The 27,499-nt window shown below is 40.8% G+C and overlaps 1 protein-coding gene across 1 annotated transcript in view; it reads right to left on the bottom strand.

The window, feature by feature from the left end:
- Positions 1–27,499, bottom strand: part of UGCG (UDP-glucose ceramide glucosyltransferase) — a 74,437-nt gene that overhangs the window by 14,168 nt on the left and 32,770 nt on the right. The window contains exons 3-5 of the mRNA XM_073591484.1: positions 16,883–16,985; positions 7,390–7,491; positions 4,016–4,128 (exon numbers count right to left, since the gene is read on the bottom strand). Of these exons, the coding sequence (XP_073447585.1) occupies positions 4,016–4,128; positions 7,390–7,491; positions 16,883–16,985 (318 nt within the window). The remainder of the gene's footprint in view (positions 1–4,015; positions 4,129–7,389; positions 7,492–16,882; positions 16,986–27,499) is intronic.

Raw genomic sequence — 27,499 nt, forward strand, 5'->3', positions numbered from 1 at the left:
ATAAACAGAAAGCTGAAGTTGGTTAACTTGATTAGTATGTGAAGAATGCTATGCACTGCATTGTTACAGTTAACCCCTTTATGCCTAAGCCTTTTTCTGGCACTTGTTGCTTACAAGTTAAAATCAGTATTTTTTGCTAGAAAATTACTTGGCACCCCAAAATAAAATTTCTATTATATAAAAGGCTGAATAATAATTCATTATATATATAAATAAATAAAAGGCTGAATAATAATTCATTATATATATATATATATATATATATATATATATATATATAAAGAAATTTTGGGGATCGTCGCAATAATTTAATTTTGTGCAGCAGCCTTTCAAATGCAATTTTTTGGGAAGAAATACACTTTCATGAATTAAGAAAAAAAGTAGTTAGCCCAATTTTTTTGTATAAATGTGAAAGATGATGTTACGCAGAGTAAATAGATACCCAACATGTCATGCTTTAAAACTGCGCACACTCGTGAAATGGTGACAAACTACGGTACTTAAAAATCTCCATAGGAGACGCTTTAAACACTTCTACAGGATTCCTGTTTAAAAGTAACAGAGGAGGTCTTGCCCTAGAATTATTGCTCTCGCTCTAATGATTGTGGCGATACCTCACGTGTGGTTTGAACACGGTTTACATTTGTGGGGGAGCGACTTACGTATATGTTTGCTTCTGTGCGCAAGCTCGGAGGGACAGGAGTGCTTTTTTTTTTTTTTTTTTTTTTTTTTACACTCTCCCTTTACATTTTTTATTTTTTACTGCCATCACAAGGAATCTAATCATCCCTTGCGACAGTAATAGGCAGTGACCCTAAATCCCTCCTTTGCACTTAAAAGTAGGGCTGCAACTAACGATTATTTTCATAATCGATTAGTTGGCCGATTATTGTTTCGATTAATCGGTTAATAACCTTTAAAAAAAAAAAAAAGTGTGGCGTATAATTTAGTTAATATGTAAAGTTTAAAAAAAAGGCAATTTATTTTTAAATATCACTATGCAGTGGTAAACATACATAACCAACTATATGGTTAGGGAGCAAAATATCTAATCCACTCTGAGAATAACAGACAGAAGAGCTATTCTGTATATACTATTAGAGGAGATACACTGTATAAACTGTTAGAGAAGAGATATATTGTACATACTATTAAAGGGTGAATCTGATAAATATTATCATACTCAGAGATCAAATGTCTTCCTCCAAAAACAAATTTTAAGAACGTTCGTTCGATTTTCTAATCGTTAGTGGGGTCAGGTCGCCGTTCATTTTCAACCACAGCGACGGGAAAATTTGGAAATAGAAAACTTCTTGGTCAAAGGAATTGTCAGACAGTGTATGTGGTTTTCGTTCAGAAATTACATTCATTTTAAAAACAGAATGTTAAAAACAAGTAAAAATTTCAAACATTCTTTCATTCAGCAAATGTACAAAGATTTTTCGTCTGAATATTTTCATCTGAAAATTGATCGGTGTGGCCAGAATAAGGCTCGCTACACACCTAGGCAGTTTGCTTTTGATCTGTTTCTGCAGTGTTTTTTGCTGTGTGTTTTGATTTTTGCGCACGTGATTTTGCGATTTGCGTTTTTGCATTTTTTTTTGGCCAATTGGGTTGAAAAAACTAAAATTAGCCCTTTATATTACAAAAAAAAAAAAAAAAAAAAAAAAAAAAAAAAAAAAAAAGCAGATAATCACTACTGTAAGGGGTTCATTTTTTTACTGTAGAACTGTGAAAGTTACATCTACAATAGCAATTATTTGCTCTTTTTGTACTATAAAGGGCTCGTTTTAGTTTTTTTCAACCCCATTATGTTACTGGCCGATTAATCGATTATGAAAAAAGTAATCGATTAATTTCATAATCGATTAGTTGTCGATTAATCGATTAGTTGTTTCAGCCCTACTTAAAAGTGTTCAAAACGCGATGTTTGGCTGTTTTGAATGCTGTCATATTTTTTCAATCTGACGCCTTCAAGTCTTAAGTAAACCAGAAGTGATGTTATGACATCGCTTCCGGGTTACTAGATCCGATCAAAGCCAATTTCGGCATTGTTCAGGTCTCCAGCCAGCAGGCGGATGGAAGAGGCACAGAAGGTGGGGGGCGGGGAAAGAGTCCCCTCCCGCTGCTTGTAACAACCATGCGGCTGTTATTACAATAAACCCGACCATCAGCTCTAAAAAAACGGTACCAGGGTGATGCTTGCAGCTGCAGACATCACCCAGATACAAACACTTCAATCCGAAAGCCACATATTTGCGTTACGTCAGCATTAAGGAGTTAAAAAAAAAAAAAATATGTGATATTCTTAATTTACGTGTTCATCTAAGTCATAGTACTAAACAAATACAGTTTTATATACACACACACTTATGGAAGACACCCCAAGAGAAAAATAGCTGAAACACATAAGACATAAAAGATGCTTGTACCGAGTCGTTTTTATACACGCAAATGGGTACAAATTCCTCCTAATAGCCATGTAATCTTTCTATGCATTACCCCCTTTTTTTAATTTTTTTTTTTTTTTTTAACCATTTATTCATCAACTATACATCAAAATAAAATGTGTGTTTGAGATGAACAAGAATTTATTATGGGCCTACTTACATCTGTGTGGTGTATTAACACGAATTGCATTATTGCAGCACACAGAATGCATAGTAGTGACTTACCATGTGTTCTTTCAGAATGAGTGACGTCACAGCACACCAATGTGCATAACCTGTATTGCTCCAATACAACAGTGTGCATCCTGTCAGGTTTTAACTGCTGCCCAAGTTACTGCTGGGGATTCCCTTTCAAAGCATCCTGGTGAGCAGGGTGATGTACAATTTACTGCACCACAACATTCACTTTTTTTGCCAACTTTATTTGAAGTACACAAAAGTGACACTTCATGTACGGTACCGCACAGCAGTGAAGTGGGTGGCCCTTCTATGCAATGACATGCAATGACATCCGGTGGTGTTAGATGAGATATGATATAATGCAGCATGTTTGCATTTTATCACACCCCACTGCAACGCATCTCCCTGCTCCCTTTTAGGACTGCCTTTGCTAAAGAGGTAAAAAAAAAAAAAAATACACACCATGTCCATAACTATAAAAAAAAATTTGCTCCAAATTGTGCCTACCCATAAACAGTAAATGATTTACTTCCAGATTCCTCTGTTCAGCCTTTTAAAAATGTACATCATTACTGGTCCTGCTTACCTGAACTGACATGAGAGTGCTGAGGACAGCAACAAGCTGGATTACCCTGCCAAATATTTCATCTCTCTCAGGCACCACAGCGGGAGAAATCTGCGCAGCAGGAGAAATCTACTCTCTAGTCACGCACTTTTCTACAGCCTCGGTTCAACTTTAGCAGCCCATACAGATTAATAAAAAATAAAACACAGACTTACTCTAACTTTCCCTTTACCTCTCTGTAGGTATATAGGCTGCGGATCACTTCAAAAATGTTAATGGAATAGAATAAAGGTGAATTTTGAGGGCCTAGAGAATGAGTGGTGGGTTAAGGGTATCACCTCAGCAAATCATATTGTAAATTTCTCAAAAATGAGACATGTAACAAATAGCAGTATACTTTTTAGGTCATGCATGAAAGCCGCCATTTGTTGTGTGATTAGAGTATAATCAGTGAAAAGGCTGACATGACTACCAAGACATGGGACACAACCAAGAGGAAATACACAAGAAAAGGGCTCCGCTGAATTCGTTTAAAAATTACCAAATTACATAGGGATGTGCATATAGCCACTAATAAGCCATCTAATATTCCTTCATAATTTCATGTACCAAAAGCATAGTCCAGCTGTACATATGAAATACACAAGACAGCTGTGCAAGTATTACATTATTATATATCAACCTTAGTGCTAATGGAACATGCAGCAGATTTTCAGTCACTACACACCCAACACACTCAGACTACCTCACATAACTTGTTCCTTATCCTTTCCTTCAGTAAGGCAGGGCAATGATTTGTCACACTTTAATTTTAGCTTACCTGTTCTAGTGTAGCAGCAAAGCCTTGCCTGTCTGCTACATAAGGAAGTCCATGGACCAAGCCAACCTTTTCAGTCATCTGATTAGCCATGTCAGTCAATGTGTCAGGTTTCACTGCCATTCAAAAAAAAGTGGTAATATGTTAGCACAAACACACACTTCACATGACAGTAAGTAAAAAATAAATAAATAAATCTGCATGTATTCCAGAGATTTACAACCCAAAATTCCAAAAATTGTTTAAACTGAGAAAATGTATCATTTTAAGAAAAACACAAGGTCATTTTGAAATTGATGGCAGCAACACGTCTCAAAAAAGTTGGGACAGGGCCAGGTTACCATCCTCTCTTCTTTCACTCTGTAAGGCCCCTTTCACACTGGGGTGATGCGGGCATCAGCGGTAAAGCACTGTTAATTTCAGCAGCGCTTTACCGCCGTTATAGCGACGCTGTTTGGCCAATAGCAGGGGGCTTTTACCCCCCCTGCTAGCGGCTGAAGAAAGGGTTAAAACATGCCCATGTTGCGGCGCCGGCACCTCGGCAGCACTGCCCATTCATTTCAATGGGCAGGGCGTTTTGGGAGCGGTGTATACACCGCTCCTGCCCCATTCCAAAGATGCTGCTTGCAGGACTTTTCCCGTCCTGCAAGTGCACTGCCCCAGTGTGAAAACACTCAGGTTTTCACACTGGGGTGGCTGGAGAGGCGCTTTACAGGCGTTACTTTTAGCGATGAAAAACGCCTGAAAAGTTCCCCCCAGTGTGAAAGGGGTCTAAACATCTGGGAACTGAGGAGACCAATTGCTGGAGTTTTGGGAGAGGAAATGCCCCATTCTTGACTGATATAGGATTCTAAATGCTCAACAGTCCTGGGTCTTTGCCAGATATTTTGTTTCAAGATGTTGCAAAAATGTTTAATTGAAAAGATCTGGACTGCAGGCAAGCTAGTTAAGCACCTGGACTCTTCTGCTACAAAGCCATGCTGTTTTTATAGATGCAGTATGCAGTTCTCCTAATGAAATATGCAAGGCCTTCCCTGAAAAAGACTATGGGGGTTATTTACGAAAGGCAAATCCACTTTGCACTACAAGTGCTAAGTGCACTTGAAATTGCACTGAAAGTGCAGTCGCTGTAGATCCGAGGGGGACATGCAAGGAAAATAAACAGCATTTTAGCTTGCGCATGATTAGATGATAAAATCAGCAGAGCTTCCCCTCATTTCAGATCTTCCCCTCAGATTTACAGCGACTGCACCTCCAAGTGCACTAGCAGTGCACTTGTAGTGCAAAGTGGATCTGCCTTTCGTAAATAACCCCAATTGTCTGGATGGGAGCATATGTTGCTATAAAACCTGGATATGTCTTTTCAGATGTGCAAGTGGGACATTCCATACACACCAATATACCCCCATACCATCAGAGAGAAAGCTATTGAACTGAGTGCTGATCACAAGCCGGAAGATCCCTCTCCTCTTTAGTCTTCTAAAAAGAATGTCAAATTTTGATTCATCTGAACACAGAACAGTTTTCCACTTTGCAACAGACCGTTTTTCATGAGCTTTTGCCCAGAGAAGACGGCAGTGTTTCTGGATCATATTCCGATATAGCTGCTTCTTTGCATGACCGATTTAATTAGCATTTTTGAATGGCACAGCAAACCGAGTTCACAAACCGTAATTTGATATGTTTTTGATTAAAATAAAATATGGATTTGAGATTTGCAAATCATTGCATTCTGTTCCTATGTATATTTTACATAGCGTTCCAACTTTTTTGGAACTGTTGTACTAAGCACTTTTTTTTAAATTGTGCCTTGACATAACTTTAAGGTGGAACAGCATATACTAATGTGTATATGTAAGAATGGAGGAAGAATCGTCAATTAAAAACAGCATTTGTTCTTGCAGGCAGTATGAATCTGAAGCAAATACTTTTTTTCCTCCATTTTTGGTTGAGTAGGGGGAAGTTCAAACTTTTTTCTTCCTTTGTGTCTCATGGAGTGTTCACTTCCTGTAATGTAGACTTAGCAGGAAGTGAGAGGGAAATCCCCCTTTTAGACAGCTGTCAAGGGAATGAGTCACTCCATGGGAAGATTTTGCTTCTATTCCTGTTTTGGTGGCAACTTAAATTTTAGATTTACCCTTGTGCATTTTCATTCCCAGTGACATTGGTGATCATAACAATTAGAGTGAGAATCTCCCTAATGGGGATAGACAGCTTAAAAAAACAAAAAAAACAAAACAAAACAAAACAAAACAAAAAACCTGGCATGGTTCTAACCCCTCACCACTATCCAAGTCAAAAAATATTCTATTTTAACCTAATGGAACATTGCGTCAAAAAGATAAAGTATTACAGAAAACTAGAAAATTAGTATTTTTCCTGTCTCTAAAAGATACCTCTCACTTCCATTATGTGGTTCCTGTTGTCCTATTTGCATGTTCTCCCTTTTCCTTGTAATGTGCATAAAGGCCCTAGAGCATTCAAAGAATGTTGACTGATGTTTGAATTTTGCATAGTCTACACAGCAACCATCAAGTCATGTAATGTATTAGGAGGCTATGGAAGAATAAATAGATCTTTATCAAATCCCGCCGGCCTCATAAAGCTCTTAACAAAAAACAGCAGAGCCAAAATGGGTTCTACGGGGATTCCAGTGATGAGGTAAAAATAGACAGATTTAAATAAACAATAACAACAATTATTACCATAGCTATTCTAGCTTCAGCTGAGGAGACTCATTATAATGGACAAGAAGGTTGTTTCAAAGTGGTATTAAACCCAAAATGTAATATATTGCAGCTTACCAAACATTAGATGTGGTGGCTGCATCAGTTTTCTTTTTCCCCCTCTGTTTTCACCTGGTGATCTGACCACTCCATTCTGCATGAAGGAGCACGGGGGGCACCTTGGGACAGCAGCATTGCGAGTCTGGGGGGCTTTGTTAGTGTATTTAAATCTGCTAGTACAACAAATTGAAGCCAAATTCCAGCTAACACCCCGTCCGTAGTAAATGTTTTTTCTTAACACTAACTGCTACATTTGAAGGAGAGCCTGTTCTGTAGAAAAAACAACAGACTTACTGGCTGGATCACCAGATGAAAAAAAAAAAAAAAGAAAAAAGTTGAAAAAACAAAACTAAATGCAGTCACCACACCTAAGAACTGGTAAGCTGCAATATAATAAATGTTTTCATTTGGGTTTAATAGCAAGCATCGAACACTTTGTCAATTCATCATTTCACTCATTACAGTTACATATATCAAAATAATTGTTTTTGCATTTCATATGCGGGAATTTTATTTTCTGTGTTGGCATACGTAATTGCACTGATCAGCATGATAAGAGTTGTTAGAAATGCACTATCGTCATCAACATACCTTTAATCCCACTGTCACATATCCAGATGAGATCATACTTAGCAAGTTCATATCCAGGCATTAGATTGTTTATCTTTGGATTAATGCCAACTTTTTTGCCACCTAAAAATGTAAAAAAAAAGAGAAAAAAAAAAAAAGAAGAAGATTAAAGTGGAACTTCAGTCATTTTTTCATCTTTCCATCTATTAAATCTTCTGCCCTATATATTTTTTAGCAGAGGCCCTAGAGAATACAATGGTGGTCATTGCAACTTACGTCACACTGTATTTGCGCAGCAATTTTTCAAACGTGATTTTTTTGGGGAAAAAAAAAAAAAAAGACAGTAAAGTTAGTTCCATCTTTTCGGATAATGTAACCGATGATATTACACAGAGTAAATAGGATAGAAATCAATGCGTGAGGTTGCGCTCTAGGTATTGGCTAAGTGAATATACAATAAAACATAAATGGAATAAAATCCTAGGTAGTAATCACAGTACTAAGGAGTAGCCAATAAATGAATAGATATAAAGTTCAGGTGCTAAAAGTGACAGTAGTGAAAGAACCTTTGTGTAAACTATTACAATAATGAAAAAATACCAAGGTAATTCTTCAGATAACATTAAAGTGCTAATAGAATAAAGGAAGTCCATATAAGGGTGAACTAGAGTAGAGTAGTGACATGCTATTCCAAATAGCACTTAGTGCAGATCCAGGGGAAATAATTGGTGACTTAGTGATAGAGTTCTTCAGTGTAAATTACACCTCTGAGCAAGGTGGTCCCTTACCTTACCGCCGTAATGAAACGGCATGAGAAAATGTAAAGATGACAGAGGTAATCCGTGTTCCTGCTGTAAGCCAGTAGGAATTTTTCTTTGTATAACTCAGTAGGTATAAGAAAAGGAGGAAGCTCCAGGTCCAATATGGTGTATAGGAGAGAGAAAAAAAAAATGGGAGGTCCAGATCGTGAAGTATATTGTGACTAGGTAAGTTTTTAAAAAAAGAGCCAAATGTACTCACATTAAAAAGTAAACAAAGCACAGCACCATGAGCAGCAAGCTCACAACCTGACGTCACTTCCAGTGCCTATCCGTTCTGACGCATAGCGTCACAATCACGTGACTTCCACGATGAAGATAGGCACCGGAAGTGACGTCAGGTTGCGAGCTCGCCGCTCGTGGTGCTGCGCTTTGTTTACTTTTTAATTCAGTACATTTGGCTCTTTTTTAAATAAAACGTACCTAGTCACAATATACTTCACGATCTGGACCTCCATTTTTTTTTTCTTTCTCCTATACACCATATTGGACCTGGAGCTTCCCCCTCCTTTTCTTATACCTACTGCTGAATTATACAAAGAAAAATTCCTACTGGCTTCCGGCAGGAACACAGATTACCTCTGTTATCTTTACATTTTCTCATGCCGTTGCCTTACGGCGGTAAGGTAAGGGACCACCTTGCACAGAGGTGTAATTTACACTGAAGAACTCTATCACCAAGTCACTAAGTCACCAATAATTTCCCCTGGATCTGCACTAAGTGCTATTAGGAATAGCATGTCACTATATGGACTTCCTTTATACTATTAGCACTTTAATATTTATCTGAAGAATTACCTAGGTATTTTTTCATTATCGTAACATTAGTTTACACAAAGATTTTCACTACTGTCACTTTTAGCACCTGCACTTTATATCTATTCATTTATTGGCTACTCCTTAGCAGTGCGATTACTACCTACGATTTTTATTCCATATGTGTTTTATTGTATATTCACTTAGCCAATACCTAGAGTGTGCAACATCACGCATTGATTTTTATCCTATTCACTATTTGGGTTTTGGTTGACCTATTTGTTGTTGGCTCCAACTAGGATTTTCATCCCTGCTATTATAGGCAGTGCGGGAATACTCCTTCCTCTTTTACGCAGAGTAAATAGATACCTCACGTGTCACACTTTAAAACTGCACACACTCGAGGTTTGGCGCAAACGTCTATACTTAAAAATCTCCATAGGAGACGCTTTAAAATTTGCATGTTACATGTTTACAGTTAGAGGAGGTCTTGGGCTATAATTATTGCTCTCACGCTAACATTCGCGGTGATACCTCACATGTGTGGTTTGAATGCAGTTTACATATGCAGGCGCTACCTACGTATGCGTTTGCTTCTGCGTGCGAGCACGTGGGGACGGGGGAGTTTAAATTTTTTTGGGGGGTTTATTTTATTTACATTGTTTCACTTTCCCTTTAAAAAAAATTTTTTGATCACCCCACATCTCTCCTCCAGGCTGGAAAACCCGAGATCAAAAAAAAAAAAAAAAAAAAAATGTAATGATCTCAAGCTTTCCTGCCAAGTCCCCAACAATGTTTATTTCCACTGGCCTGGACATGAAGTCATAACATCGCGTCCTGGCCTCAGAGTATGAGACTGCCAGGGACCATCTGTCCCTCTGTTTTCTCTATGGCTACCTTCCGACGCTGGCAGATTCCTTCTCCAGCTTGCCGATTGCAAGGGTGAGCCATTAGAAGCAACGGATGGCGGCCGCCTGGAAGAACAACCAATAAAGCGCGAAATGCCATTGTTTGTGTTTCCGTAGTAACATGGACCTGCGTTCCTGTGGCATGTGTTAGTCAATAGAGACGCAGTAGCTGTATGGACTCACTAGCACTTCCTAGTTTGACATCCATGCAGGGATGGGTGCCAGCCCCAGATGCACATTGCCTGCGTTCGGGGCTTATGCACCCATTCCTAAGTACCCAACAAATTTGGATGCGTGGTCGAGTCCGTACAGCCACCGTATCCCCTTTGACTAAACACAGTCTGGCTGCATGTAGCTCCATGCTCCTCCAGGAAATAAATAAATAAATAAAAAATGTGCCTTATAGTCATTTGTACACCACCAAAGATGTCATTTCCTGCTTGGGCAAATAAATCTACACCAATGATATATTTTAGGCATCCTCTGAAAAAAAAAGTTCACTTTTGGTGAGATACTCCATAAGGGTTTATCACTTTTAAAAGGGATGTCTTGTCTCATTAAACACTCAAAGTGAATCAGCTGATTAAAATGAATTAGTCACTCCCAATGACTGTGTACAACATTGTCTAACAAAAAGCGATTCCTTAACATTTAGGAATCTACAACAGAGTTTAAGATTAAGATTTTCAATTTCATCACCCAGAGGTGTGCCTAGATATGCAAAATCAGTCAGGGACATGGTCACGTTAACATATGGGGACTGCTAAAACTTGACCCGAGCAAATAGGCCACAACGACTCCTGGTCACAAGTGAGATAAAACACATTTATGGGATGTAATGTGGCTGATCCCAACTGCAAGTAGTGATTGCAGAATTTTTCAGCATGCCAGAAAAATTTTAAAGCAGATCTTGATTGCTCCCTTTGACTTTTCCATTGCACCAAAGTGACACCAATGGCGAGTATTGCATTGTGACAATTAATCTGCAGATAGGCAGATCTTTAAGTTGACTTTGAGATTACCAAGTCAGCTGTGTGCAAGGTAAACATTGCAAGGCCACAATGAAGTGAAAGACTTCACACCAGGAGCTGAATACACTGAGGTTGATTTGCTAAAACTGAAGAGTACAAGATCTGTTGCAGCTCTGCATAGAAACCAGCTTCCAGGTTTTATTGTCAAAGCTTAAAAAGGGTTACTTAACCCAAGACCCTGCGTACACTATATCGGGTCTCCCACAGTACACAGAACATGGAAATGCAATTATTTTAGTAAATATAAACTTTTAAATAAAGTTTTCATCAACAGTGTATATATTTTATATATCTCTGACACTTGTTGCTTACAAGTTAAAGGCAAAAAATATATATACACACACACACACACATATACCGTATATACTCAAGTATAAGCCGTCCCGAATATAAGCCGAGGCACCTAATTTTACCACAAAAAAAAAAAAAAACTGGGAAAAGTTATTGACTCGAGTATAAGCCTGGGGTGAGAAATGCGCAGCTACTGTAAGTGGAAAAGAGGGTCAACAATGCCCATTTGCAGCCTCACTGTGCCCATTTGCAGCTATAGGTCCCCCGAACTTCAAACTCGTTAGTTAAGGGTTCCTATATGCCACCTATCTGCAGCCAAAATTTGGGGTCTCTGGACCCAAAGGGTTCCGAAATGACATTGCTACAGATGGACACAGTTGACCCAATTTGGGGCCCCGTATCTCGGGGCCACTTGGTGCTAGGAACCCCAAATTTGGTGTGCAAACACAGTAGAACACTACAACATATACAAAGCTGGGGCTCCTAGCACCAAGTGGCCCCAAAATCGGTTAGGAAAATGTCAAGCACTTTTCTGCAACAGAGAATGCCATTTTGCAAACCGAATTTGGGGCCCCGTATCTTGGAGCCACTTAGTGCTAGGAACCCCAGCTTTGGATATGTTGTAGTGCTAGTTCCACTGTGTTTGCATGCTAAATTTGGGGTTCCTAGCACCAAGTGGCTCCGGGATACGGGGCCCCAAATTCTGTTCGGAAAATGTCATTCTCTGCTGCAGAAACATGCTTGACTCGAGTATAAGCCGAGGGGGGCATTTACAGCACAAAAAAAATGTGCTGAAAAACTCGGCTTATACTTGAGTATATACACACACACACACACACATATTTTAACTCATAAGCAACAAGTGTCAGAAAAAGGCTTAGTCTTCAAGTGGTTAAACTGACATAATTTGCAGACCAAAGTTCATCCCTTTGATCTCTTAAAGAACAGAAAGATACAATGGGGGTTATTTACGAAAAACAAATCCACTTCAAGTGCAAACTACAAGTGCAAACTACAAGTGCAAACTACAAGTGCAAACTACAAGTGCAAAGTGCACTTGAAATTGCACTGAAAGTGAACTTGGAAGTGCAGTCGCAGTAGATCTGAGGGGGACATGCAAGGAAAATAAAAAAAACCCCAGCATTTTAGCTTGTACATAATTGGATGATAAAATCAGCAGAGCTTCCCCTCATTTCAGATCTACCTCTCAGATTTACACTGACTGCACTTCCAAATGCACATTCAGTGCAATTTCAAGTGCACTTTGCACTTGTAGTGCAAAGTGGATTTGCCTTTCGTAAATAACCCACAATGTTTCTTTTTATCTCGCTTTCAAGGGCTGAGCAATGTTGACAGCATTGCTGGCTGTTTTTTTGTTATGATCGCTTTGAGCCAGGGAACTGCTCTGCACTTGTTACATGAATTGTGGAAATGCTGGATTAAGATTATGAGGGGGGGTTGAATCGAGATCGCGATCATGCAGCTCTACTGCACATACAGACTGATTTTACTGTTGTGGGTTTAGTAACACTATAATTAAACACGCTGAAGTTAGAAGCTGATTGGCTACCATGCACAGCTACACCAGATTTTGCACTCTCCAGTTTTAGTAAATCAACCCCACTGTGTGGTGGTACTTGTATGCTACAATGTATCTTGGAGTGAGATGCATGCTATATCTGCTAGCACCTGAACACACCCAGGAGATTAAAAATGTGGGTTTGGAGCGGTGCCGATCTGTGATGGTAATCGCAAAGTCCTAGCTATACTGCTGTACAAACTTAAAGCATATCTAAAAACAAACACCACATTTTCTTTGGGTACAGGGGGGAAGTACAGAATGGTTAGAAGCAGTCTGTTTTTAATGTCTATCACATTGAGGGAATTTCCATTTCCGTGCCCTGAAGCCACAAAGAAGTGAGAAAATAGTTTTCAGTAAAGAGGAGTTTTTTTAATAAGCTTAAGATATACTTTAAAATGATTGTTCCATCCCAATTAGCCCCAATACAGTGAGCCGAGTCCATGCACCCTTGGTGTATATGGAACAGATCAATAGGGAGGAAGGCAGGGATGAAAATGTATTAAAAATGTTTTAGCATGCCCCAATTTTTCAGAAGACCGACAGCATATAATGGAAGTGTGTAGCACGAGTTATGAAATATTCATTACTGGCAGGAAAGAGGCAGCCTGATTGAGGCCAAGCAGTTTTGTCAGAGCTCAGCTGTTGGTGGGTCTCGCGGGCCAGTTATGTTTAGCTTGCGTGCCAGAATCCCAGGAAATGCAAACACTGCTGTTTAATGCATCTTGAAACAAGTCAAAAAGGAGGTTTCCCTTTCTCAGCATAACCTGCTAGGAAGTTTGCAGCCAATACCAGTCACAATTGTTAAAAGAGAACAAAGTCTAGTGATAAAGACACTGTACATGTTGCTTTTATTATATAAAAAAAACGAGCTTCTTTTTAGTAACCCCTGCAAGCTTTCCCTAGCTTCAATTAAATAAGAAGAACACAGAAATTCATCTGCCTTTTCATCTTCTTGAAGAGATGTAGAAATCCTGGAATTCGGGTATCAGATACTGCGCAGTAACAGCACTGCAGCAATTGCTTTTATAGTGTAGCAGCTTGTTCTGTATTAGATTACAAAGCACAGAGGAGTGATTTATGAACAAAGCTCCTCTGTTAAACATCCTGCTACATCCAGCTCACAAGCTATCTTGCACACAAGATTTTTCATGCCATTTCCAGTGAGAATGTTATGTTAAAAAAATCATAGTTGCCATTTTACAAATACAGGGATGCCGCTGCTAAATTGTACTCTCCTCCAGAAAATCCTAGGCAGTCCAGGCAACTAAAATCAATTATAGCTGGAATCTGTAAGAGTTTTCCATAGTCAATGGAAGCACCTTATTATTATTATAATTATAATACAGGATTTATATAGCGCCAACAGTTTGTGCAGCTCTTTACAATATAAAAGGGAGACAAAACAACAGTACAATTCAGAACAATAGGGTTAGAAGGGCCCTGCTCCTGCAAGCTTACAGCCTAAGAGGGCGGGCACCTGACCCCGTTCTCCAAAGGGGACCAACTCCTGAACCCCAACTGTCTAACACCTATGTCAGCCATATGTAAAATAAATAAATAGATAAAATAACCAGGCAGCAGGAATGGATAGCTCCGGCACTATCCAGAGCACCAACATCTTTTTCGGTACTACTCAAAGTGGACAACATGCATGTTCCCAGACTAGTTATCACAATGGCCAGAGACTGAGTAACCTGTCAACAGGACCAGGCACTGCCACATCGGGGCACCATCAGCGTGATTATGCAAATAGTGACCATCAAAAAGTCACAGCTTGTGCTTAAAGTGTTACTAAACCCAGGATCCTGCATTCACTACATCTGGTCTCCCACAGTACACAGAACATGGAAATGCAATTATTTTAGTAAATATAAACTTCTAAATAACTTCTCATCAGCAGTATATAGTAGTCTTGTGACTTCTATTAGTGTCCAGCTGAGCTTGTAAAATTCTCCTCCCACTGCCCTATGAGGCTGCATGACCCCTGACCCTGTGTCTGGACAGTGATTGGCCCTGTGCTGATCATGCACCCTCCCAAAAAAAAAAAAAAAAATCTCTAGCAATACACACCAAACTGATGATGTGCAGAGTGCCTCCTAAGGGCTCTGTTCAATCAACAAATTGATTCGGAACAGTAAAAGGAGGGTCAAAGACAGGATCAAACAGCTTTTTTTTTTTTTTTTAACACAATGTGTAGGTATAACCCCTTAGTTTCCACAGTCAGTATGACAATCATCCTTTACTGCATATAAATACTGATTTTACTGTTGTGGGTTTAGTAACACTTTAAAATTAGTATGGCAAAAGCTTGTTTGGTCTTGCTTTCATGTAGGTCACAGGCGTGCACTTATTCCTGCGAATCAGAATCAGGAGACAGTGGACCAAAGCCCACTGTCAGCTGACGTCAGAGTTGTCGTGATCCACCCAGATATGTCTGACCAGTAGCTGGTTGAGCCTCTAAGCAAGCTGCTAGGAGTCTGAGCCAGCTGCTCCCGCCCCCTCTCCTGCCTGGCGCTTCAGTCAGGGCTGACACAGTACAAAGCACTCACTGTTCTCTGCTCAGAGTGGACCTGAGAACTGACAATCAGCAGTTGGGCTTAGAGGTGGCAGGGGACAGTTGCAGCACTGGAGTTGCAGCCATATCGGCCAGTATGTAGGTTTGTTTTTTTTCACTTCCCGAACTTCTCCTTTAGAAAGTCCCTATGTTTAATGTGGCACAAAAAGGTATACGAAGACATAACATTTTCTGGGGCAAAATACCCTCTTAAATCAGATGCATGCTTGATTCCTGCACAATGTATTGGAGAAGTTTGGGGTACTTGTGATACTGGATTTTTTTTTGCTATTGTATCCAAAAATACAAGCATTACCATTGTTGAACAAAGAATACTAGCTTTCAGCTCTGGCTTTAATATTTCCAAAGTCACTGGCCCAGAACAAGCATGCCAGTCAAGTATAAAATTTTAATTGTTATTTCAAATAAGTGCCTTTAGAATATACCAATGTCACTGTATCAGCATGATAGCCAGAATATGGCAACCGCTTTGATTATAAAACGTCCTGCTGCTTATTTTAAACAACTCCCCCATTTCCCCCCATCCTCCTACACACACACACACACACACCCACCCCAACAAGTTCTCTTAAAGAGTAGTCAAAGCTAAAGGATCCGAAAATCATACGGAAAATACCGATTTTGAAGTGATCGTACGAGAATCGTATTGTTAGTACAGAGGTTTCGAGAGCAGATCATGACAGTTCATCTGATATTAAATCGGATCAGACAAGCATGAAAATTTCTCATACGATACCAGATCGTACGATTTTCGTTTAATCAGTACAGTTGTTGTTTGAAAATACAATACAAATACATTACAACACATGAGATTACTTCTGATTTTTTTATTCTCTCGTATGAGAATTTTTGTAACTTTAGTAAACTCTTCATTATCAATATGCTACTAGACTAGCATACCATTACCGGGCTTAACCTGGTGAACATCCTTCCACAAACATCTGGTGAAGGGCAAAAGCTACAGCCTCTATTATACTGGTTCCCTTAATATACAACACTATGGCATCAAAGCAGCTACAGAACAAAGCTGTCAATAAAAGGGTTTTCCCACACCAAAGTTACCATGTCAGCATTGTGTGAAATTTGACAAATGCAAGCAAAAGAAAAAAGGGTTTTTGCAGTGGATAAAAAAAAAATAAATTAAAAAAGTGGATCTCTACTGGAGGCTACATTATGTAGTAAAAAGCCTCCATCCATAGCCATTTTAAAAAGGAAGACCAATTTAACCGATTATATTTAAATGCTACACTTAATCAACTAAGGTAGAACAGGTGGCATAATGTCTTTTTACCTAGATGGTCGATATATACATGCAATGCAAATAAAGGCAACATTGCAACCAATTCACAGGAAAACAGAGAAAAAAATGCAGGCCATTTACCACAAAAAACGGCTATATCACAGATCCCGGTATTACCATTCATTGGGGGTTGCATTGCATTGGTGTCAATAACAAAGAAAATAATGGCCGGATGCATTAAACTTGTTATTTTCGTTGATCCACCTAACAAATAGATTTCCTACCAGTCTTAAATGTTCAGCACAGCACTTACCTATAAACAAATTGGCATCCACATTCGGGTATTTTCCAAGAAGCTTTTTACATACATCCACTGCCGGATCATCAACATCTTGCACACAGAGAAGGATTTCAAACTGCAAGTGACAAAAAAAAAAAAAAAAAAAAAAAGAAGACGATAAATTAAGAATCCAACTATCACACTAGCAGGGTGGCATAAACGTCTAGCATGGTGGTGTGACACTTTAAAAAAAATCTCCTATATAGTATAGTAAATATATGGAGTACAACAAAATACGAAATATAAATAAAGATTTTCAAATTCTCTATACTCTGTCTTTCCTATAATATACACCTTGTCAATAGGAGTGCAAGTTATTAGTGGCTGTACATATTTACTAGTCAACTGATTCTCAAGCATTAAAGAGGAGGTATACATTTTAAAGCATATGTCCGGGGGGGAGGAGGCTTCAGAGAACATCATTTGTACACCTGTGCAATACATACACAATTCATGTTTATCCCTTTAAAAACACTGCAGTTACTGAGTAGTAACTGTTTATATTCTGAACTACCTGTAGTGAGCCACCAATGCTGGTTTTTAATGAAGTAAAGCTGCTTTTCAGTAAAGCTGAAAAGCAGAATTGTGCAGTACTACAAAAGCAGAATCTATGAGCCCGGAGTAAATTTAAAACTACAGACACAATGAACACATCAAATGCGAAGATATTTTTTATTTTTTTTTTAACATCATGAGGACCTTTTACTTGTGTTTAAAAAAATAACACTGAGAAGTTTATATATCCTCTTTAATACACATTTACAGTTATGAAGGACATTTTTCTTTCTTACACAAAACTATTTATGTCTAGAAGTTAACTTTTTGCTAAAAGAGAAGCAAAGCATTAGAAAGCGACAACTAGTCATTAAAAGCCCTACAGCTACTTTACGCGTACATTACATTTTCATATCAAGGTTGCCTTAAAAATGTGGGTAGGAATAAGTAAGAATGGCACAGCTTCTGTAAGTGTAAGCAGGAAATGATAAGTGCATGATTAGACCAAAAAAATAAAAGAATAAAATGACACGTTTTTATAATATATATGTGAATCAGATTGCACGGGTGAAAACGTGTCTGTAATTCTATAAATAAATAATAATACAAATTTTATATGTGTATTTATAGAATTACAGACACATTCTCACCCGTGCAATCTGATTCATGTGCGAGTTCGCACTGCGATCTGTGGGTGAGCATATGGGTCAGTACTGAGAGAGAGAGAAAGGCTGCTTTCACACTGAGGAGCTTTGCAGGCGCTAAAAATAGCGCCTCTCCTTTCACTCCAGTGTGAAAGCCCAAGTGCTTTCACACTGGAGCGGTGCGCTGGCAAGTCCCGCAGAGAGTGTGAGTCAGCATATGGGTCAGTACAGGGAGAGAAGGAGAGAGGGAGAGTCAGCATATGGGTCAGTACAGACAGAGAGAGAGAGAGAGAGAGACAGACACACAGCATATGGGTCAGTAATGAGAGAGAGCGTGAGTCAGCATATGGCTCAGTACTGAAAGAGAGTGAGAGTCAACATATAGGTCAGTACTGAGAGAGTAAGTATATGGGGAGAAAGAGCAGAAGCGAGAGAAAGAGCTTGCGCATATGGATCAGTACTATGAGACAAAGAATATAAATCCAATCAGTATTGCAAGAGAGAAAATGGGTCAGTACTAGAGCTGCACAATTAATCGTCAAGAATCATTATCGCGATCTTTACTAAAGTGTTTCACAATTCTTTCCATGCAAAGAATTCTCTCTGCTTTTCTGAAGCCACAGCCACAGAAAGGAAGGAGGAAAACTGGGCAGTCTGCCAAGAAACAAAACAGTTGAACTAAGTATACACATTGTAACAATTTGTCAATGGAATAGACTGTGTGTAAGTAAAAAAAGTTTAACCACCTAAACACTAAACCTTTTTCTGACATTTGTTGGTTTCAAGTTAAAAATTATTTTTTTTTGCTAGAAAATTACTTAGAACCCCCAAACATTAATTGACACACACACACACACACACACACCTTTACTTTGTGCTTGTGATTTTTTTGTAAATATGGCAGAAAAATAACTTGTGTGATTGGAGGCTACTGGGTGCCAACATCCCAAAAATAGTCTACCCAACAAACTATATCATGGGTGTATGGGACTTTCCTGGCAACAAATAAAATAATGAACATTTTATATACGTTTGGTTTTTTTTTTGCATTTATATTGTAGAACATAAAACCATATCCCAAAACATACACTGTAGGCTTACTTACACCATTGGAGAACAGGACCCCATATACAACTGTCATAGGTTCAACTGTAACAGTCTGTAAATATAACACTTCATCAGGGGTAAAAGTGAGACATGATTTTAGGTTCTGCAATAAAGATGTAATAGGAGAGATAATATATATATATATTTATTTATTTATTTATTACACACACACACATATACATACACACATATCTTTTTCTGAATTAGGTTTAGTGACAGGAATGTCCCATACACTCATGATACAATTTGTTGGAAGCCAATAAAATATTTAAAACTATCAGTCACCATGTCAACCAGCGGCTTGCTTGCCCCTAACATTCAGCTGGCTACTAGATATCTCCAAGGTTTGTCCAGGCTTGTTGTAACTTGAACCTAAATCACCTGCTAAAAGTTTGCTCAAGGAAGTACTGTTATCAGTTTGTTTTAGAACATTCATTGTGCTTGGTTGTAATGGTTACTATAACCAAGCTCAAATCATGACAATCCCTGGAATTCATAAAGACCGACGCAGGCAGATTTGGCATATTTGTCCCTCATGCATTCTAAAAGTGGTGAAGAATGTGCCAAATTCATATAGCAGTCTAGAACTTGTACTTGAATTTGGCTCATGCTGTGCCACTTTTAGTTGTCGCAGAATCCATTTGAGCCAGTTTTCTCTCTGTACGCCAAAAAGGGTTGGTCTTAATTCGCTCCACTTTTACATTTGAAGCATTCAAGGTGACACAATGTAAAAGAAGTGCATAAGAGAGAAGAGCCGGCAACTCCAAAGTCCTCGATGCAAAAATGTATTGGCTCCATACATGAGCATTAAAAAGCAAACAGCTGATGCTTTTTGGCGTGAGCCTTAGGTATAGGCTACTCATTTACTCTGTGTAGTACAGAAGTACTTTTTTCAGTGACTGGATGGAGAGGGTGGGTGTTGGTCCCTCTCCATTACATTGCCCTCAGGAAACATCACCGGGCATTAAAAATATAGTTGATGGTTTGCTTAGCCAATATACATTTTTCTGTCAAGGGATAGCCACTCCTTTTGCAATTGCGATTGCCAAACATCCCAAACTTCACTCTGTGAAGCTTCCAAAACTTGCCTCAGAGCATTTTATTAAAGTGTTGCTCAAACATCCTGGGGTGCCACCAACATCACAATGGTGTTTTTCAGGTGTCCTTAGTAAGCATCATTTGATAACTCAGCAAGGATAACTGCAGCATTAGACATATGTTCCTTCCTAACCCTCCACACCTAAAGTGATACTAAAGTCTCTTTTTTTGTATTAAAATTACAAACATGTTATACAAACCTGCTCTGTGCAGTTGGTTTTGCACAGAGCAGCCCAGATCCTCCTCTTCTCTGGTCCCTCTTCGGCACTCCTGGCCCCTCCCTCCTGTTTAGTGCCCCCACAGCAAGCAGCTTGCTATTGGGGCACCCAAACAGAGCCGCAGCTCCCTCTGTCCATTCTCTGCCCCACCTCCCTCTCTCCCCTCATTGGCTTACCGACTTTGATTGACAGCAAGAGCCAATGGCACCGCTGTCTCAGCCAATCAGGAGGGAGAGTCCCGGACAGCTGAGTCCCTAGTACAGGGGTCTCAAACTGGGGGCCCTCCAGCTGTTGCAAAACTACAAGTCCCATGAGGCACTGCAAGGATGACAGTTACAAGCATGGTGCGACTTGTAGTTCCGCAACAGCTGGAGGGCCACCAGTTGGAGACTCCTGCTCTAGCACAAACATTGCTGGATTGAGACGAACTCAGGTAAGTATCAGAGGGGCTGCAGCAAACAGAAGGATTTTTATCTTAATGCATTAAGATAAAAAACCTGCCTTTACAATCACTTTAAGCCTAGTACATCAGTATTATTTTTTTCAACCCAGCAGGGCTGAACGAAAAAAAAAAAAAAAGCTGACAGCACAAGAGGGTCCACTGTACTAACTATCTGCTGTTAGTACAGCGATCTCCTCTGCTGGCCTATTGTGTTCTGACAGGGGGATACCCTCCTGCCAGAACACTCCGGTCAGCACTCTCAGCCAATGGGAGCCGACTGACAGACCTTTTTCAGTTATGACCCTTCGACAGAAGCCGGCCCACTGGTTGCAGTGCACACGGGCCAAATGTCGGCCAGTTTTTATTGAACTGGCCAATGCCTCACAACATTCTGCCTGTGTGCACTAGGTTTTAGTAAAACAGACTCCCCTTCTGGCACACAGCCACTGCCTGTGCAGCCAGTGATTGGGTGTCCATAAGAAGCGAGCAATGAGGCATCCTGTTCAGATTACACCTAAGCCCTGCAGCCACATAGGTTTTAATCAATCTCTGCCTCTCCAGTCAACTTACAGCTTGACAGGACTCACAGCTTATGGGGCAGGAGATTGCATGATGCAAAATGTAGACGGCATCTTGGCTATGCTCTCAATGGAAACAGGATTGTTGACTTGAAAGGCCAGCCTACAGCAGAATTTGTGTTGAAGATTTTTTTTTACAATAAAAAGATGGGAGGGCCAAGGAGGAACCTTTTATTTATTTTTAATTTTTTTAAAGGTCTAATCATGCACTTATTAGTTGAAAAACCAATGTTTCACAGTACACTGGAGAACTGCAGGATGTAACCATAATTAGCCTTGGAAAGCTTGGACAGGGAGAACACTGATATGTTTAGATCTGCAGTCTGCATTTCTATTTTACAATTTAGATAAGCAGGGTGGCATCACTGTCTTCTGAAAATACTAGATTCCTGGCTCACTTTGGTTTCAAGAACTGAAGGTCACAGACTTGGCACAACTATATAGCAAAATATCAGAGTTCCTTATTTCTATACAGGTTTCATGTCAGCTATTTGGGAAAGCCAAAGCATCAGTGCGGCAGTCAGGCAGCTGACCCCTGCCAAGTACACAACAGAATGCCACCTATCCCCACCAGTTGACAGTTACATAGCTAGTGTGTTTGAGAAAAACAAAACAAAACAAACAAACAAACACACCCCACCCCACAAGTCCATCTAGTTCAACCAATAAAAGGGGAAAAATAAATAAATTGATCATACAGTCCCATATACACAATCCTATACCCACGGCCAATCCAGAGGAAGGCAAAAAAAAAAAAAAAAAAAAAGGAAAATCCAGCAAAGTATGATGCAATTTGCTCCAGCAGGGGAAAAAAAATCCTTCCTGATCCCCGGAGAGGCAAATTGGATATTCCCTGGATCAACTTAACCTATAAATTAACCTTTAAATTGATCTCCCAGAAGCTGTTCTTGCAGAATTTTGCTTAGAGAAAAATGTCACAGGGAGTGATAAACCATTTATCATACAGGAACAAGGTACAATGATAAATAATAATAATAATAATAATTGTTGGGACAGAGGAAGGTTTGGCAGTAAATTTGGATAGTGCCTGGACATATGCTTTAAATAAGCCAGATCTTTTAGATGTTCAATAGCAAATGAGCTTGTGAATGAAAACAGTATACAATCTTATTATTCTCTTTTCCTGTCATCTATAAATAGATGTGTGTTATAAAAGAGGATGATGTGTGAATGTGTTACAGCTAATGTCAAGGTAACTCATTAACTCAGCTCTAAGGAAGCTTATGTACCTCCCAGGGTTTAACCAGACAACATGTGAGCTCATCCCTCTACTATGATTACATTTTCTAAATCCTGTGCAGTAAAAACTTCCTGAACCTGTGGATCCAGGTAAAAATCGGTCATCACAGAAACAGGCTAGATGAACAATCATGAATGCTAGGAGTACCCTACGCAAACATGCAGATTAGTCATTCCCATTACACTGGCTACATACTGTATATTCTTGCAGTCAGCAAGTAGTGAAGAGGACCTCAACAAAAGCAAGGCACCAAAAATCTTCCACCAGTGGTTGGCAAGGGCAACATGCATTCCTCTCATGACAGGTTCCATTTGCTAAACCTGTTCTGTCAATTCAATACTTGGTTACACAGACACAAAAACATTGTATTAGAAGACCTCATGCATGGCAACATTTTCTTTGTTTGAATGATAAGGAGGAAGTTGTCTGTGACTTGTGTTGCCTAGAGGGTGGTAGTTAAAATATGGCAACACAGTCCTACAAACATAAAAAGAAAAGAAAAAATGTTTGTTTAACAGAATATTTTGAGCCACACTAAGTATACAAATGGAAGCTGCATGCACCGTCTTGTGTTCTCACAACCCAGATTCATAAATCAGCACTTTTTTACATTTTTACAGTCCTACAAACATCAATAAAAAAGTAAATGCGCCCTGATTGACTTTGTGCATTTCGCTTGTGAACTGCAGTGTCTAATGGCAATGTGATTAAAACAAAGCGTGCGCTTTTGGCACACACCTGTAAACAAAGCTTTGTTTAGAAGCGCTGCTCCAGCTACCCATATTTTTATATAAAAGGCACTACAAACATAAAAAGTGGAAGGAGGCTAAATGATAAATAAATGAAACAAGGTTACTGTGTTTGGGGACAGGCAAGTTGCCTTTAAATTAAAAACCATTATGATGATGACTGCCATAGACGGTTTGAATCTCAGCCGGTTCAATAAGAACCAGCCAAGATTTAAACTATGTGGGGGCAGGCTGATTGTACCAGGTTGATTGACTGATCAGCTTGGGCACAACCAGCCTGCCTGATTCACTTGCAATTATGGCTAGCGGCTGCCACTAACAATCTGTCTTCTCCTGGCGGGACGGCTTCCCCCATCCGCCCCCACGCTTGGGTGCAGACAATTGCTCGGCAGGAGGTATTCCATTCAGCACTGTCTGTGTTGATGGGACAACCTGTGGTTGCAGGAAAGAAAGGTGCACCGTCTGTGGCGTGCCTAACTAAAACCAGCGCAAATCAAAAAAAACAAATCAATAGGTTTCATTATTTAAAGTATGGTATTTGGTTCTAAGAAGTTTTTGCACACCCGGCTCTGCGCAGCACTTGTCGCTCATTAGGTGCGCATTTGGACGTCTTGGTAACATCAGGAATGCCAGCTGAGAGATTGCGATATAATTTTTCTACCATAGGTGCAGAAAAATACAGTTAAAGTTACTGGACAACATAAAAAAGGAGCAATTGGTAAATTATCTCAAAGGACACTGAAAAAAAACTTCTAAAAACTCTAAGGCTCCATGTACACTAAATGCTCAAAAACTATTTAGGAGCAGTAGTAATTTGTTAAGGATCAGGCGGCGGACGGTGTCTTAACAACCAGTGAATAGCTGGTTGTTCAGGAAGCTGGCCTCGCATCCTTAACAATAGAGTACTCATCAGCTGTCAGCAGGGTTCCCCACTGACAGCTGAATGTAAACTAAACAATTTTTTTGCTAAAAAGAAGGGGTCCCCCTAATCCATACCAGGTCTTTGAGTCCCCCCCCCCCCCCCCGCATCCATACCAGACCCATATCTGAGCAGGAAAATGGTTCTTTAGGGCAGTTGGGGGCTCTAAACTAATGAACGCTGGCCGCTGACCCGAAGGAATAAAAAAAATAAATAAAAAAAATGAAAACACCTCTGTAGCCAATGAAGGCTCCTGCCATTTGACAGATCCTTAAAAAGGCACACAGACACATACGTGACACCTTTAAGGAGGGATGGGCTCCCTCCAGGCATACCTGCCCTTAATCTATCCACTCATATGTGCTCCTACTATGGAGGTTTTGGAAATTTGGAGTTAGAACCACAGTATATACAGAGGTCCCTTAACGTGGGCAATGCGGCTTATGCATATATTTGCAAATGTGTGCAAACAAAACCCTGGCCGGTAAGTGTTCTGGGAAATCTTGTTTGTGATGGGATGCTGGAACACCCATTGCAGGCCCTTTGAAGTCTCTTGCATATATAAAAAACAAGATACCAGAAGGTTCTCACAGCCAGTGGATTCAACCTGGACTAGGAATTGTGATTGGCGATTTAGGCCCCTTTCACACGGGACGGATCCGCGTTGATCCGCCCCGTGTTTATCCGCTGCTCAGCGGGGATCGCTCCGTTTTCCCCAGCTGAGCAGGCAGATGACAGGGCGGGACCCGCACACCGTGCAGGGACCGCCCTGTCAGATCTCCGCTCTCCCCTATGGGGGATCGGAGGAACACGGACCGTCTGTCCGTGTTCCTCCGATCCGCTCTGCAGACGGATAGAAAAATAGGATTTTCTTCCGTCCGCAGAATCGGACGAGAGCGGAGCAGGACAACATCGGGTGTTAGCGGATGTACATCCGCTGACACCCGCTATCCCATAGGGATGCATGTATGTCCGTATTTCATCCGAAAACGGGTGGATGAAATACGGACATACGGTCCACATGTGTGAAAGGGGCCTTAGGAAAGAGTGAAAACAAAACTGCAGGAAACCGTGAGTAAAACATTACATACTCAATCAAGATGTACAGAGGCGTGCTTTGGCTAAAAAGGAATACACAGCATTCAGATTAGGGTAAACTAAGTGAACTTTTGGTCTTTATCATAGTTGCAATGTTTAATGGATAGCACACTGCTTTCAATTGGGAAAAAAAAAAAAAAAAGAAGGAAAAAATGTTCAATGGAGAACGGTTTTTATTTCTGAGGCAAACCACACATATTGTGCCTATTGTGTATCCAGTAACTTCCCCCTCACCACATTTGATGCTGGACCTTAGAAGTCTGGTATACACACAAACATACATAGGAGAAAAATAATTTTACTAAACAAAAAACATTTGCAGAAAACTGAAAAGGGAGCACACTAGCCAAACAGGAAATTCTACATTTAAAAAAACCTACTTGTGACATAGCCTACCTGCTGAGTGACCTTGGCTGCCCGCTAGATAACCCTTACAGTTAACAATGTTCTCAAGCTCGCTGGTTGGGCAGGACAAAAGCGGTCATTACTTGACTTGTGTCCTACAGACTGGGTTCATAGCAATGACTCATCCAGCAGGCTTATCTTTACTGCCCCAGAACCAGTCAGTATGTGGCACCTGAGCAGGGCTGGACTGGGACAAAAATGTGGCCCTGGACTTCATCCAGACCGGCCCAGGGCACAACACATCAGGCCACATCAGGGTACAGAGCCCAGCACATCAGGGCACAACACATCAGGGCACAAGGCACATCAGGGCACAAGGCACATCAGGGCACAAGGCACATCAGGGCACAAGGCACATCAGGGCACAAGGCACATCAGGGCACAGCACATCAGGGCACAGCACATCAGGGCACAGCACATCAGGGCACAGCACATCAGGGCACAGCACATCAGGGCACAGCACATCAGGGCACAGTGCCCAGCACATCAGGGTACAGTGCCCAGCACATCAGCGTACAGGGCACAACACATCAGGGTACAGTGCCCAGCACATCAGGGTACAGTGCCCAGCACATCAGCGTACAGGGCACAACACATCAGGGTACAGGGCACAACACATCAGGGTACAGTGCCCAGCACACCAGCTAATAGGGCACAACACATCAGGGCACAGTACATCAGGGTATAGCACATAGCACACCAGGGCACAGAACATCAGAGCACACGACATTGAGGCACAGCACACCGGGGCACAGGACATCAGGGCAAAGCACATCGGGGCACAAGGCACATCAGGGCACATAGCACATCAGGGCGCATCAGGGCACATAGCACATCAGGGCACATCAGGGCACGGGGCACATCAGGGCACGGGGCACATCATGGCACATCAGGGCACATTATGGCACATCAGGGCACATTATGGCACATCAGGGCACATTATGGCACATCAGGGCATGGGGCACATCAGGGCATGGGGCACATCAGGGCACATGGCACATCAGGGCACATCGCACATCAGGGCATGGGGCACATCAGGCCACATGGTACATCAGGGCACATCAGGCTACATGGCACATTAGGGCACGTGGCACATCGGGGCACATCAGGGCACATGATGGGGAACATAGCACATCGGGGCACATGATGGGGCACATGATGGGGCACATAGCACATCAGGGCACATGATGGGGAACATAGCACATCGGGGCACATGATGGGGGAACATGATGGGGTGATGGGGCACATAGCACATCGGGGCACATGATGGGGAACATAGCACATCGGGGCACATGATGGGGTGATAGGGCACATAGCGGGGCACATAGCACATCATCAGGGCACATTGTGGGGTCTTACTAGCCAGCATGCAGAGTAGCGCAGGGAGCTTCTGTAGTAATAAGTTCTCTCTCGTGTCATCACGCTGTTCTCCGGCGGCCCCGCCCCCTCCTCTCTTCTTGTCTATACCAGATGATCCTACAAGCCAATTGGTATAGACGAGAAGAGAGGAGGGGGCGGGGCCGCCGGAGAACAGCGTGATGACACGAGAGAGAACTTATTACTACAGAAGCTCCCT

This window comes from Aquarana catesbeiana, linkage group LG01, assembly GCF_042186555.1.
Source record: "Aquarana catesbeiana isolate 2022-GZ linkage group LG01, ASM4218655v1, whole genome shotgun sequence".
NCBI classification, from domain to species: domain Eukaryota; kingdom Metazoa; phylum Chordata; class Amphibia; order Anura; family Ranidae; genus Aquarana; species Aquarana catesbeiana.